Below are 12,185 nucleotides of genomic sequence, written 5' to 3' on the forward strand. Positions count from 1 at the left end.
CACCTTTGTATTAAAATATTGACTTTTTTTATTGTAAAACAGGAGTATTTAATTTAACAAAACTTTGGAAAAAAGGCAAGACGAATTGGATGGATGGACAGGCCCACAGGTCCCATGCAGAGATCTGAACAAATTACACAATAAGGCACATACTCCTTTTTCATGGAGCCAAGATGTGCAAAACAAAATTTGCATGACTCCTCCTTCCAACAAGACAGGAGCCATCTTCTATTTCACCCTGGCACTCAAATTCAGAGCACAACCCTAATTCCGCCAGAATATTTTTAATTTTATTTCTCCAGTAACTTACCTTTTCTAGTGCGTTACGTAAAAATAATAACATTATCTAAGGTTTGTGCATCTCAGGTGAAACATGTATAAAGACCTCTGTATCTTTGGTAATGGGGTATACTTGGGAAGCTTGGGTAAACTTGAAATACGTAAACCACTATAGTGTTTGACTAATGACCATTCAGACTGCCTTGGAAAGTTTGTGTGCGTGGTTGTAATAAAAAAGGTCCCAGGACAATGGACTAACACCCTAGCAACAACTAGATTAAGTCCAGGCTTTGGTGGAACAGGTAAACAGTATTTTTGCATTTCACATTTCGCAATTTACCCCAACAAATGTCACTGAAAATATGGAGGGAAATGGTATCAAATAATCTAACTGACACACACTAATACAATACCACTCATCACTTAGAGATGCCCAGCCCAGTCCTCATGTACTCGTACACCACATAGCTGATACTGACAGCTGGGATGACTTTCATGAAGTTGGGCAGGATTCCACGATACAGTCCAAAGAATCCTTCTTTCTCCAAGATCTTTTTCACCAGAAGGTTCATGGTCACCTGCTCTGAGCCTTCGATGGATGCTGAGAGAAAAGGGAAAGACAGGGAGGAAATTAAGTTGGTATTACCATGGACTAATTTGAATCGATCAACACCATTTCCTCTATAGATTGTAAAGAGTAATTGCTAAAGTTATATATTTTGAAGACTTTGGTTTCGTGGATATAATTCAGTCAGTCATCTTGGCCATGATAATACATCGTGTTTGAGACCGGAGTGGGATTTGGTGTCTCTCTCAACGTGGTCTCAGAGCATTTTGTATTATTCTGTACATAAATCCGAGACACTCAATTTAGTATGATATGTTTCGTTTTGTATGGTATGTATTAATTTGTGGATGTCCAGCAAACATTTCGCATGATATGTTCCGAATTGCAATTTGTATGATATGTTCCAAATTTAAATTCGTACAATATGTTATGAATTCCAATTTCCTGTGGCTAACGCTAACGTTAGCTAGGCTAGAGGTTAGGGTTAAGACGTCCGCACGCTTTCCAGCTGAAACAGTTCGGAAGTTTTTCTGCATATATTATGATGACATTTTTTTGTTTTATACTAAGGTAAGGGTGTTTTCGGGCTGTTCGTGCACACAACAATTTTCCCCCAGGCCAGCCAAAGTTCAGGAGCCGAAGTGTACACCACTTCYTCCGTCAAATGTAGGGATTCTTTGTTGTCATTCAACGAGAGACGACTCGTTTTCATGCACATTTTTTAATTTGTTCTCGTTTTTTTAAGCGACGGTCTTTTAAGAGAGTATGCGAGCACACTCGTTTGATTCACCTAGCCGACTTCTGGTAGCTGTCAGCCGAACTGAAGCAGGCGGTCGCTTTAGGGGTTAAGGTTAGTAGTTAGTTAGGGGGAGGTTAAAGGGTTAGGGGAAGGGTTAGCTAACATGCTAAGTAGTTGTAAATTAGCTACAAGTATTTTTACTTGTAAGTTGCTAAAATGCTAAACATGTCCATGATGAGATTCAAACATTCAACCTATGGGTTGCTAGACGTTTGCCTTATAAACCCATCCATCCATCCACCCCAACCAACCACCCTCCTTTTGTTTTTGTCTTAAGTAACCGTTGTCTTATGTAACCACACCATGGTGTGTCAGTGTCTGGATCGAATCCCAGAGCTGACAATGTAAAAATCAGTTGTTCTGCCCCTGAGCAAGGCAGTTAACCCACTGTTCCCTAGGCGCCGAAGACGTGGATATCGATTAAGGCAGCCCTCCGCACCTCTCTGATTCAGAGGGGTTGGGTTAAATGCGGAAGACACATTTCAGTTGAATGCATTCAGTTGTACAACTGGCTAGGTATCCCCCTTTACCTTACTATGTTACATATAGTTTATGAGACCAGTCTGTTTCAATATGTGACAGTGTTGTAAGACTTTGTACAGTCTCAGGTTTGGGTTTTGAGTGATCTCTGAGATAGGARGGTTACCTGCTGCCTGCATCCTGGTTCGGATCAGAGCCAGGGGATAACTGGCCAGCTGGCCACAGGTGCTGGAGATGGTACCACAGGCCAACAGCACCAGGATCCCAGGGTTGGCTGTGTCTTTGGCATAACGGGCCAGCCACGCATTCTTCAGACTCTGAGGTAAGAAGGGGTAGAGTAGAGCAGAGTCAGGAATCATGATTAGGCCAAGAGATCACAATCACCTACATTTAGTGGTAAAACTGGGTCAACATCATCAAAAGTTTTTGCTGTATAACCAACAACCAAAGAAGTACAACACAATATAGCACACATAGATCTGGGACCAGGCTACACCAATGACCTGTCCAAAACCTAAAAAACTTTTCTATCCAGTTAGATATGTTTCGACACACCTCATACACTGCCAGGTCTATCCCAGCATATGGAATGATGCCCAGGATGTTTGGAACGTAGCCCTTATAGAAGGCCTTCACGCCCTCCTTCTTCAGGATCTTCTTGGCACAGTCGAACATTCCTGAGTACTGTCCAGTCTTCCTCAGCGTAAGCCTAGTCTTCATTACCTAAAATGACAAAGCAGAGAAACTTTAGCTGGTTATAAAACTACACAGAATATATTCTCTCTCTGCACTCCCCTCCTCTCTCTTTCCTGCCCCATTTATGTATCTCCTCTACCCTTCCCTCTACTCCCCTCCACTTCAATCCCATTCCCTTGCCCTTGCATCCTCTCACCTCCATGGGATAGATGGCTGTCTGAGCGGTGGCCCCGGCCAGTGATCCAGCAATGAACCTCTCGTGGGTCTGGACCTTCCCTCCCTCTGACGACAGCATCTTCTTATACTGCCAAGAGGAACAGAGCCAACAAAGTGAAACTGTGCTGATGGCCCAGAGACATACATACAGAGTACAATTTCAGTAGACATAATGCCCGGTCTTGTGGCTACATGGTTAACCAGATAAGAAAAAAGTAACTCAAAATAGACCTGATCCACAGGTCTTAAAAACAACAAAGAGAGACGGTTGATTGTTTCTCACCTGTTCGTAGGCCATGAACTTGATGGCTGTCTCAGGAGCGATCTTCAGGACATTGGTCCCGTTGCCCCTCCAAAGGGAGCTGACGCCCCCCTCCTTTATCATCTGCTTGAAGCCCCCCACCAGACTGATCTTATTGGTCTTGGAGCCGTGCACCTGAGAAAGAGAAATCACAGATAATCAGGGAACGAATTACACAGCGACTCTTGGGGGTGCCAAACATCACTTGGTGGTGCCTGTTGTCGGTATCATTTGTTGGGGGGACATTGATATTTCAATTATTGTGGGGGCTCCCTGTAATTGGATCCCTGCAGGTAGGATCTCCCCATGTCATCCAAACATCACAACAAAGGTAAATTAATTTGATATGGTCCTGACATTTACTGTATACTGCATCTAACTTTACCAAGAAGGACATACACAATACATTTCTTGGACATATGCTTAATAGAGTTAGGCATGTAGGCCCACAGTACATACCTGCATGAACACCTTCATCCTGTCCAGAGGGGCGGTGCCTGTACGAGAGACCGCCCCAGCCATGGCGCCGGCTGACAGCTGTTTCCACCACACACCTGTTGTCTTCTCCTCCTCTGTGAACTCATCAGGGATGGTGAGGCTGTCCCCAATATCCAGAACCTATCACAATACACATGCATACTGTTAACGAATATAGCCAACATTTAGAAACACTGAGTTTGCCACAGTCTTAACACGCGTGTTCTTACGCACGAAAACACGCACCCCCAATCAATACAATTGATTTCTAGGTCGAAGAAATAAGTAGTTAATTCGAACAAAAAGTTAAATAAATGACCAGTAGCCTAAACAAAATTGCAATTATACATCGCATAAAATGCATATGAATGCATAAAACTATAGAAGCGCGTGGCGTGGACCAGGTTTAATTCTAGACCGACAACAACAACAGCACCTCCATACTAAACTAGATTCGGTCCATTTTGGTTCAAAGTGTGCTGAAATATTCTAGTAACGAATTAGAATTAAAATATACTTGGGTCTGGGAGTAGTAAAGCACATTGTTCGGAAAAGCGCGGAAAAAAAGACCACATCGAAAGAGCGTCAAGCAGAACAAATGCTGATAACATTTGATTATGAATATTTGTATGAATGATGAAGCAATGGAGGCTCAATTATGAGCAGCATCATCAAAATCATCAAGGTGACCAACATGTAATGGAGATGGGTCCTATTTGATAATATCTCACCAAGATCTTTAAGTCCCACTCACTAATTACATCTGTCCTTCACCAGAGACCTGAACCCCACAACTGCAGCACTGCACAGCAACAAACCCTTTCACCTCCCAAGACCTGTGACATTACACCAGAGGGGTATACTAGCACGATCAATGAATTAGTCAGCTAACTTTGATGAACAACCAGAAATAACTATAGATTTTTCAGTTCAGTAAAAACCTAAACTTAGATAAGTGATTTTGGTTGTTGAAACAATGAGAACATGCCCATTTCAAGCTTATCTTAAAAAAAAAAAGTAAGTTCAAATTCAGAACATGTAGGAAAGTTAGCTAACTAACTCATTGACCCAGCGTTGTAGTATACCCCTCAGCACTGTCCAAACACCCTGACCAATTATAACCTCATGCCATCCTTGAACCTAATCCTACCGAACCCTTGATGTTTTACCTTGGCCTAATTCTCACTTTATGTAACATGGTGTGTCTATGTGTCTGTCTACATGGACACCACTGATGCCAATTACAGCGTATTAGCTKAAAAATGCTAAACACTCATTTAACAATATGGTACAATGGAAYCAAATGTCCCATTTCAACAATTACATACCAGTATATTATTACAGTGGTACAATTGTGTTATCATGACATAGCAGATTGCTCCAATTTTCAAGGACAAAAATGACCACCTTCAATGTAATGCAAATTCAATGCACCATTTTCAATACAACAATGAAAACAAAACTTAGAAGACAACTCTGGATGCAGTAATGAACATAATCAACAGATTCGCCACCAACAATATAAACAAACCAAACAATTTATGTCCATACTGACTTCCAGGTCCAATACGATCACCTCAGTGCTCAGTGTTGGTAAAGAAATATACCTTATCATGGACAAAACAAAGTATAAATTCAGTTTAAGTCCATTGTGACACCTGAGCTGATAGAGAACAGAGGAGTGATCTTATCGTAGAATTTGTCATTTAATAGGATCTCTATGGAACTTACCACCTCAATCTCCACCTCATAGATATTTCCATCATCCTCAAAATCAATATAGAACCACTTTTCTTTGGGATGCTGCAGCAGTGCCATGTCGCCCCAGCCCGAATCTGAGCCGTGATACTGATCCTGGTACTGGTCGGTCTGTCGATTCGGAGCCATGCAATAGCCAGTTGTATGTACTGGGCCAGCCAGTCAACGTCCCAGTGGCACTGTAGCCTACCTCCACCCCAATAACAACAAGATGGTCCTATCCCGCCCAGACTGACATCACATTGACTTCCTTACCCCCCACACCGTCCCAAGCCACTAACGAGCTAATCCCCTCCTAGGACAGCCTTAAATTAGCTTACCGTAGCCTAGTTTAGCTAAGTCATGCAGGTTTATTCAACCTCTATCTCTTGGGTGGATGAATGGGCAGAGGATCCAAAGCTCTCCAGGATCAGGGTTGGAAAGCACTGTTGTAGGACATGAGGATATCAAAATATTCAGCAATAAAAACTGCACCCCCAGGTTGCACTGCCACATGACCTGTCAGTTTGTTGACTGTTCCTTCCTCTACTGTGACTGGCTGGTTCCCTCCACATCACTGCCTGTCTTTCATTCAGGAGACAATCCTCCCCTCTACATGAGTGTATAAACAGAAGACAAAGCCTATTACTTCACCTCTATCTCTCCTCCTCTCCCTCCTGCCCTCCTTTGCCTGTTTCTTGACTGACTCTTGACTCCCTCTGATCCCATTGACATAGAGAGGAACCATGTCATTACACAAGTCCTGGGACATCTCCAGAACCAGCAGGAAAGGAACTCTAATTCACAACTCTCCCCTCTACTGTCTGTCAAACTGTTGTGAAGGGCAGACAGGGTACCGCAGCATTGCACTGTCCTTATGTCGTTGTCCTTATGTAACGACAGTTGAAGCATGTTACAAGTTGAGCTTGTATGCAAGGTGCAAAATTGTCCCCACCAATCTTTTGATATCTGATTGTGATATAGTTGAGCTCATTTGTCACGTGCCGACTACAACAGGTGTAGACTTTACCGTGAAATGCTTTCTTACGAGCCCTTTCCCAGCAATGCAGTTAAAAAGTAAGTAAGTTAGCAAATAGAAATAGAAAAATTGTAACACAATAAATAATAATAACAAGGCTTTATACACGGAGTACCGGTACCAAGTCAATGTGCCAGGGTATGAGGTAGTTGAGGTAATACGTACATGTAGGTAGGGGTAAAAGTGACTAGGTAATCAGGATACATAATAAACAGAGTAGCAGCAGCGTATTTGAAGAGTTTGAAAGTGTGTGTATGTGTGTGGCGTCAATATGCATGTGTGAGTGTGTTTTGTGTGCATGTGTAGTGTGTGTGTTGGAGTGTCAGTGTAAGCATGTGTGACTGTGTGGGTAGAGTCCAGTGAGTGTCAGTGTAAGAAAGTCAGTGCAAATAGTCAAGGTAGCCATTTGATTAACTGTTCAGCAGTATTTTGGCTTGGGGGTAGAAGCTGTTCAGGTGCCTTTTGGTCCCACACTTGGCGCTCCGGTACCGCTTGCCGTGCGGTAGCAAAGAGAACAGTCTATGGCTTGGGTGGCTGGGGTCTTTGACAGTTTTCCGGCTAGTATAGAGGTCCTGGATGGCAGGGAGCTCGGCCCCAATGATGTACTGGGCCATCCGCACCACCCTCTGTAGCATCTTGCGATCAAGGGCGGTGCAGTTGTCATACCAAGCGGTGATGCAGCCGGGTCAAGATGCCGCTGTAGAACTTTTTAAGGATCTGAGGGGCCATGCCAAATCTTTTCAACCTTCTGAAGGGGAAGAGGCACTGCCACGGCTTCTTCACGACTGAGCTGGTGTGAGAAGACCATGTTAAGTCTTTAGTGATGTGGACACCGTGGAACTTGAAGCTCTCGACCCGCTCCAGTACAGCCCTACCGATGTTTCCTGTAGTCCACGATCAGCTCCTTTGTCTTGCTAACGTTGAGGGAGAGGTTGTTGTCCTGGCACCACACTGCCAGGTCTCTGACCTCCTCCCTGTAGGACTACCACCTTTGTGTACCCTCACCACCTGGGGGCGGCCCATCAGAAAGTTCAGGATCTAGTTGCAGAGGGATGTGTTCAGTCCCAGGGTCCCGAGCTTGGTAATGAGCTTGGAGGGGACTATGGTGTTGAACACTGAGCTGTAGTCAACGAACAGCATTCTCACATAGGTATTCCTCTTGTCCAGGTGGGAGAGAGCAGTGTGGAGTGCAATAGAGATTGCGTCATCTGTGGATCTGTTGGGGCGGCATGCGAATTAGAGTGGGCCCAGGGTGTCTGGGTTGATGGTGTTGATGTGTGCCATGAACAGTCTTTCAAAGCATTTCATGGTTACAGTTGTGAGTGCTACGAGACGATAGTGGTTTAGGCAGGTTACCTTTGAGTTCTTGGTGGTCTGCTTGAAACATGTTGGAATTACAGATTGGAACAAGGAGATGTTGAAAATGTCTGTGAAAACACTTGCCAGCTGGTCTGGGCATGCTCTGAGAATGCACCCTGGTATTCTGTCTAGCCCAGCGGCCTTGCGAGTGTTAACTGTTTAAAATTCGTACTCACATCGGCCATGGAGAGCAAGATCAAACAGTTGTCCGGGACAGCAGGGGCTCCCATGCCTGGCTCAGTGTTGTTTGCCTCGATGCGAGCATAGAAGGCATTCAAGCTCATCTGGAAGGTTTTCTTCACTGGGCAACTCACGGCTTCATTTCCCTTCTAATAGTCTGCAAACCCTGACACATCCGAAGAGCATCCGAGCCGGTGAAGTATAATTCTATCTGAATCCTATATATTGACCTTTTCCATGTTTGATGGCTCGTCGGAGGTCGTAGCTGGTTTTCTTGCAAGCGTCCATGTCCCGTTCCTTGAAAGCGGACCTACTGTTAACTCCGATGTATCAGGTTGTAGTGATGTGTAGGATAACTCAGCAAGTACACACTCCCAAACAGAGACAAACAAACTCAGTCACACAAACATGCAATATCTGTCTCTCTTTCTTTCTCTCTCACACACACACACTCTCTCTCTCTCTCACCGTGGAGTGCTTCCAATAGCGGATAATGTCCTGCAGGTTGGTGGCTGTGTTGAAGAGGAAGTGTTCCCTCCATTCATTCCAGTCCACAGTCATGGTTCCATCCACATCAATGCTGCAGCACAGAGAGACAGAAGGGTGACACTGTCATTGAGTCTGTACAATGGGGAAAAATAACAATAATGGTGCAGCAAATAGAGGACATTCAAGTATTGGTGGTGTATTTTGGATTAACTCCAACAAAGTGTAAGGAAAGTGAGTGAACATTTTTGTTTTCTTTTGCAGACTGCAAAACAACTAGTGGATTTAGGATAGAAAATGACACTGATATTTCTCAGCTGCCATCTCAAATCCCAACCTGGTTTAACTCCTGACAAGTTCACGGCTGCACTTCCGCTGAGAGCAGACAGCAGCGACAGTAATCAATAAGTAAATGAGATTACTGATCCATGCTGTACTTTACTGGAGACCTGCTCTCCCTGTCCATTTCTATATCTCTTCTATCTTGCTTCATCCCTCTTTATCCACTTATCTCTCCAGTATTTGTTAGACAAAAAGTGAGTCAGTCTATCTGAGTGCTTTGGTTATGGAAATGAACACTCTGTCGTGCCCTGTCCTGTAGTAACTCTTCCAACTCAACTAGAATCTATTTAAAGAATATAATATTCATGCTATCAACACAGCCTAGAAACTACACATCAATGTAATGGCTATTTCCTGGTTTTCATTCTAGGTGTTTATCATCCACCCTCATCCCCAGTCAGGGGCTGTATTAATGTTATCAGCTCCACTGCAGGAGAGCTTAGCTGGTCTAGAATGCAGCCATGCAGAGGTCCCCACCCATCACAAGCAGAGGATAGTGAAAGTGCCAGGCCCAACAAACATTTAATGACTGAGAACAACCACAGAGTGAGCTCAGATAACATGCTGGAGTTGATGTATTGTATCCTCAAAGTAAATATATGCCCAATGTGGGCATACAGCTGATGCCGCCATGACACCAGACAGTGAGATATATGACTGAGGGCTTACGTCTGAAGGATCTTCTCTGCCTCTTCCTTGCTGATGTCCATCCCCAGGTCGGCAAGGGACTGCTTTATCTCCATGTAGTCAATGCGTCCTGTAGGAAAAAACAATGCCATGAGATAAAATATTGAATCATTTACATTGAATCAAATAATTGACTGTATTTTAAGTATTGATATATTGTAGTGGGGTTAGACTACTATACCATCATTGTTTTTATCCAGGCTCTTGAACGTCAGCAGCAGTTTCTTCTCATGTTCCTTCAGGTACTTGGAAAACTCATTGATGTCAAGACCCTCGTCGTTGTCCTGGTCTCCAGATGAAACTATTTTCTGGGAATAATAAAACAAAAACACATTTACAATCCACCACCATTGTACATTTTCTTAGTGTAGACATTCCTAGCTTGAAATAATAATTGTAAAATCTCTCCAAAACCCTTACATGAAACACTTTCACTGGAGAGTGGCAGCTGGCTGTTCAACCTTTAGCTGGACTATTGTGCCACCTACTGTTTTCTTTATAGAGAACACTGAGGATTCATTGAATTTACAGAGATGCTGTACTGTAGACTGTATGACCAAATCAATGTAATGGGGTCAAAGTGCATTGGTGTGTTGCCTCACCCAGGGATGGGCTACCTGACTTTATTATTATGCTTGTAGGCTATACAGGCACTGAGCAGATTATCTAATCTATATGTCAACTCAACTTCCATACAACAGAGGATAGGGCATCCATATCATTATAAGTATCAAGGATGAGCTGATGCTGACCTTCGTGAATGAATGTTTTAGGGTTAGGGTTAAGTTGCCTTTCACTTTCCTGTGCAAACAGATAAATGAAAAGTCATAAGGCTGTGACTGGGAGAAAACTAAGGAATGCAGGAATGACATATTTGACCTTTAAAGGTGTGGTCTTATCCTTAGTCGCACCGCAACAATAAAACCTTGCCTTTCCTGTTTCAACTTTTGAAGTTACAGGCAAAATTATCTCTAATGATGCCCTATCCCTGCAGCTTTCAGATGGCACAGTAGGCTACCCGGTACTATATGACAGATCCAGGTGTTATCTATATGTATATGGAAATAAATATGGAAATGTTAAGATACTGAGTCTTATCAAGAACCAACATCCTCAGTCATATCTAGGGAAATTATGACATGGGATGCCCATGTGCATTGCTCTCTTTATGATATAAGATATGTGTAATATAGTAAATTGATTGTTTAACGGTAATCCGTTAAAGAGAGGTGAAGTACTGCAAGATATGCAGTACTTCACCTAAGCTAGCTGCTGCCCCTAGTGGTTAGAGCATCTGTCGATGTGCCCTTGAGCAAGGCACTTAACACTAATTGCTCCTGTAAGTCGCTCTAGATAAGAGCGTCTGCTAAATGACAAACAAATAATAGACTAGAATATATTTAATTTTGTATAGATTAGTAAGTAAAACCTATCCCTTGTCACTGGTTAAAATGCCACATTTGCTTGGCATCTGTCAACACTATTTGCCCATGGGAGGGGCTACAACCTTCATCTTGTGTAGATCTATAACTTGCTCTACACAATAATGTACTTTTGACACTAAAATAACACGTTTTTTGTCAAATAGACAGTCTATCTGTTCACATGTAAAACGCTATTTACTTGCGCGTCTCCTTTCCCGAAAGCAATGCCCAAAGCAGAGAGGCCCTCTTTGAGTTCTGCAACATCCACTTTCCCATCTTTGTTGGCATCTAATTTCTCAAATAATTCTTCATAAGTCTTCGGAGCGTCACTGGCACAATATGAATCTGTAAACACGAGTTTTCTTACGACTTGATACATTATTGCAGTTATCCAAAATTCAAAGGAGATACTCGAAAAACTCGACAGGATAATGAATACAGGAGACCGCGGAGAAAAACTGGAAGATCAATTGCGTGCCACTGCCAACTGTGGTTTGGCCAGAGACGGAAGAGGAAGCGAGACATCTAACTCCCTCATTTTTTCTGGTTGCATTACTGTCAATGAGCTAAGCGGACCAGACCCAGCTGCTATCGCATTGATGTCAGGGGGAGAACCACCCCGTTAAGCAGACCGGAACTGACATTTTCTTTCAATGGTAAACGGCCTGAGTGACCCATCTTTATTCTTTCACCATCTTTGGTTTGAGTGTCAAGAGGACTTCCGCGATTTGCAGCCAAAAATCGCCGTAAAATATGTGTCATAATTCAGTATCATTCACTGATCAACAATAATTTATGTTAACAACTATTTAACTACCTTCAGATAGAATAAATCCTGGTAGGGTAAGCTGTCTGGAAAAAAAGGGTGGGTTTTGAGACCTCCTCTCATTTCATTTTGGATGGACACACCCTGTAAACAAGTAGCCTATTCTATCAGTGTGTCTCCCCAGAGCCTATACATCACTCCCTGCTGCTTTGTGCCCCTCTGGAAGCGTGTGGATTCCCCAGTAAAAGCCTATTGATATGCTGTTTTCTCGGCCATAGCCTATCATATATTTGGTGCAACAGAGATTTCAATAGGAAGGAAAGTTAGACAAATTAGTTTGGTTACAGTC

The 12,185-nt window shown here is 43.1% G+C and overlaps 1 protein-coding gene across 1 annotated transcript; it reads right to left on the reverse strand.

Moving 5' to 3' along the window:
• Window positions 1-4: 4 nt before the first annotated feature.
• On the reverse strand, window positions 5-11,577 carry slc25a24 (solute carrier family 25 member 24). Its single transcript, XM_024004298.2, has 10 exons — window positions 11,270-11,577; window positions 9,828-9,954; window positions 9,629-9,716; window positions 8,600-8,711; window positions 3,799-3,957; window positions 3,322-3,474; window positions 3,019-3,126; window positions 2,682-2,849; window positions 2,293-2,443; window positions 5-880 (listed from the first exon to the last, which is right to left on the reverse strand). Exons 1-10 carry the CDS (start codon window positions 11,447-11,449, stop codon window positions 699-701), a joined length of 1,428 nt encoding a protein of 475 aa, XP_023860066.1. The 5' UTR covers window positions 11,450-11,577; the 3' UTR covers window positions 5-698.
• Between the last annotated feature and the right edge of the window lie 608 nt (window positions 11,578-12,185).

Source organism: Salvelinus sp. IW2-2015, linkage group LG16 (assembly GCF_002910315.2).
Source record: "Salvelinus sp. IW2-2015 linkage group LG16, ASM291031v2, whole genome shotgun sequence".
Lineage (NCBI taxonomy): Eukaryota > Metazoa > Chordata > Actinopteri > Salmoniformes > Salmonidae > Salvelinus > Salvelinus sp. IW2-2015.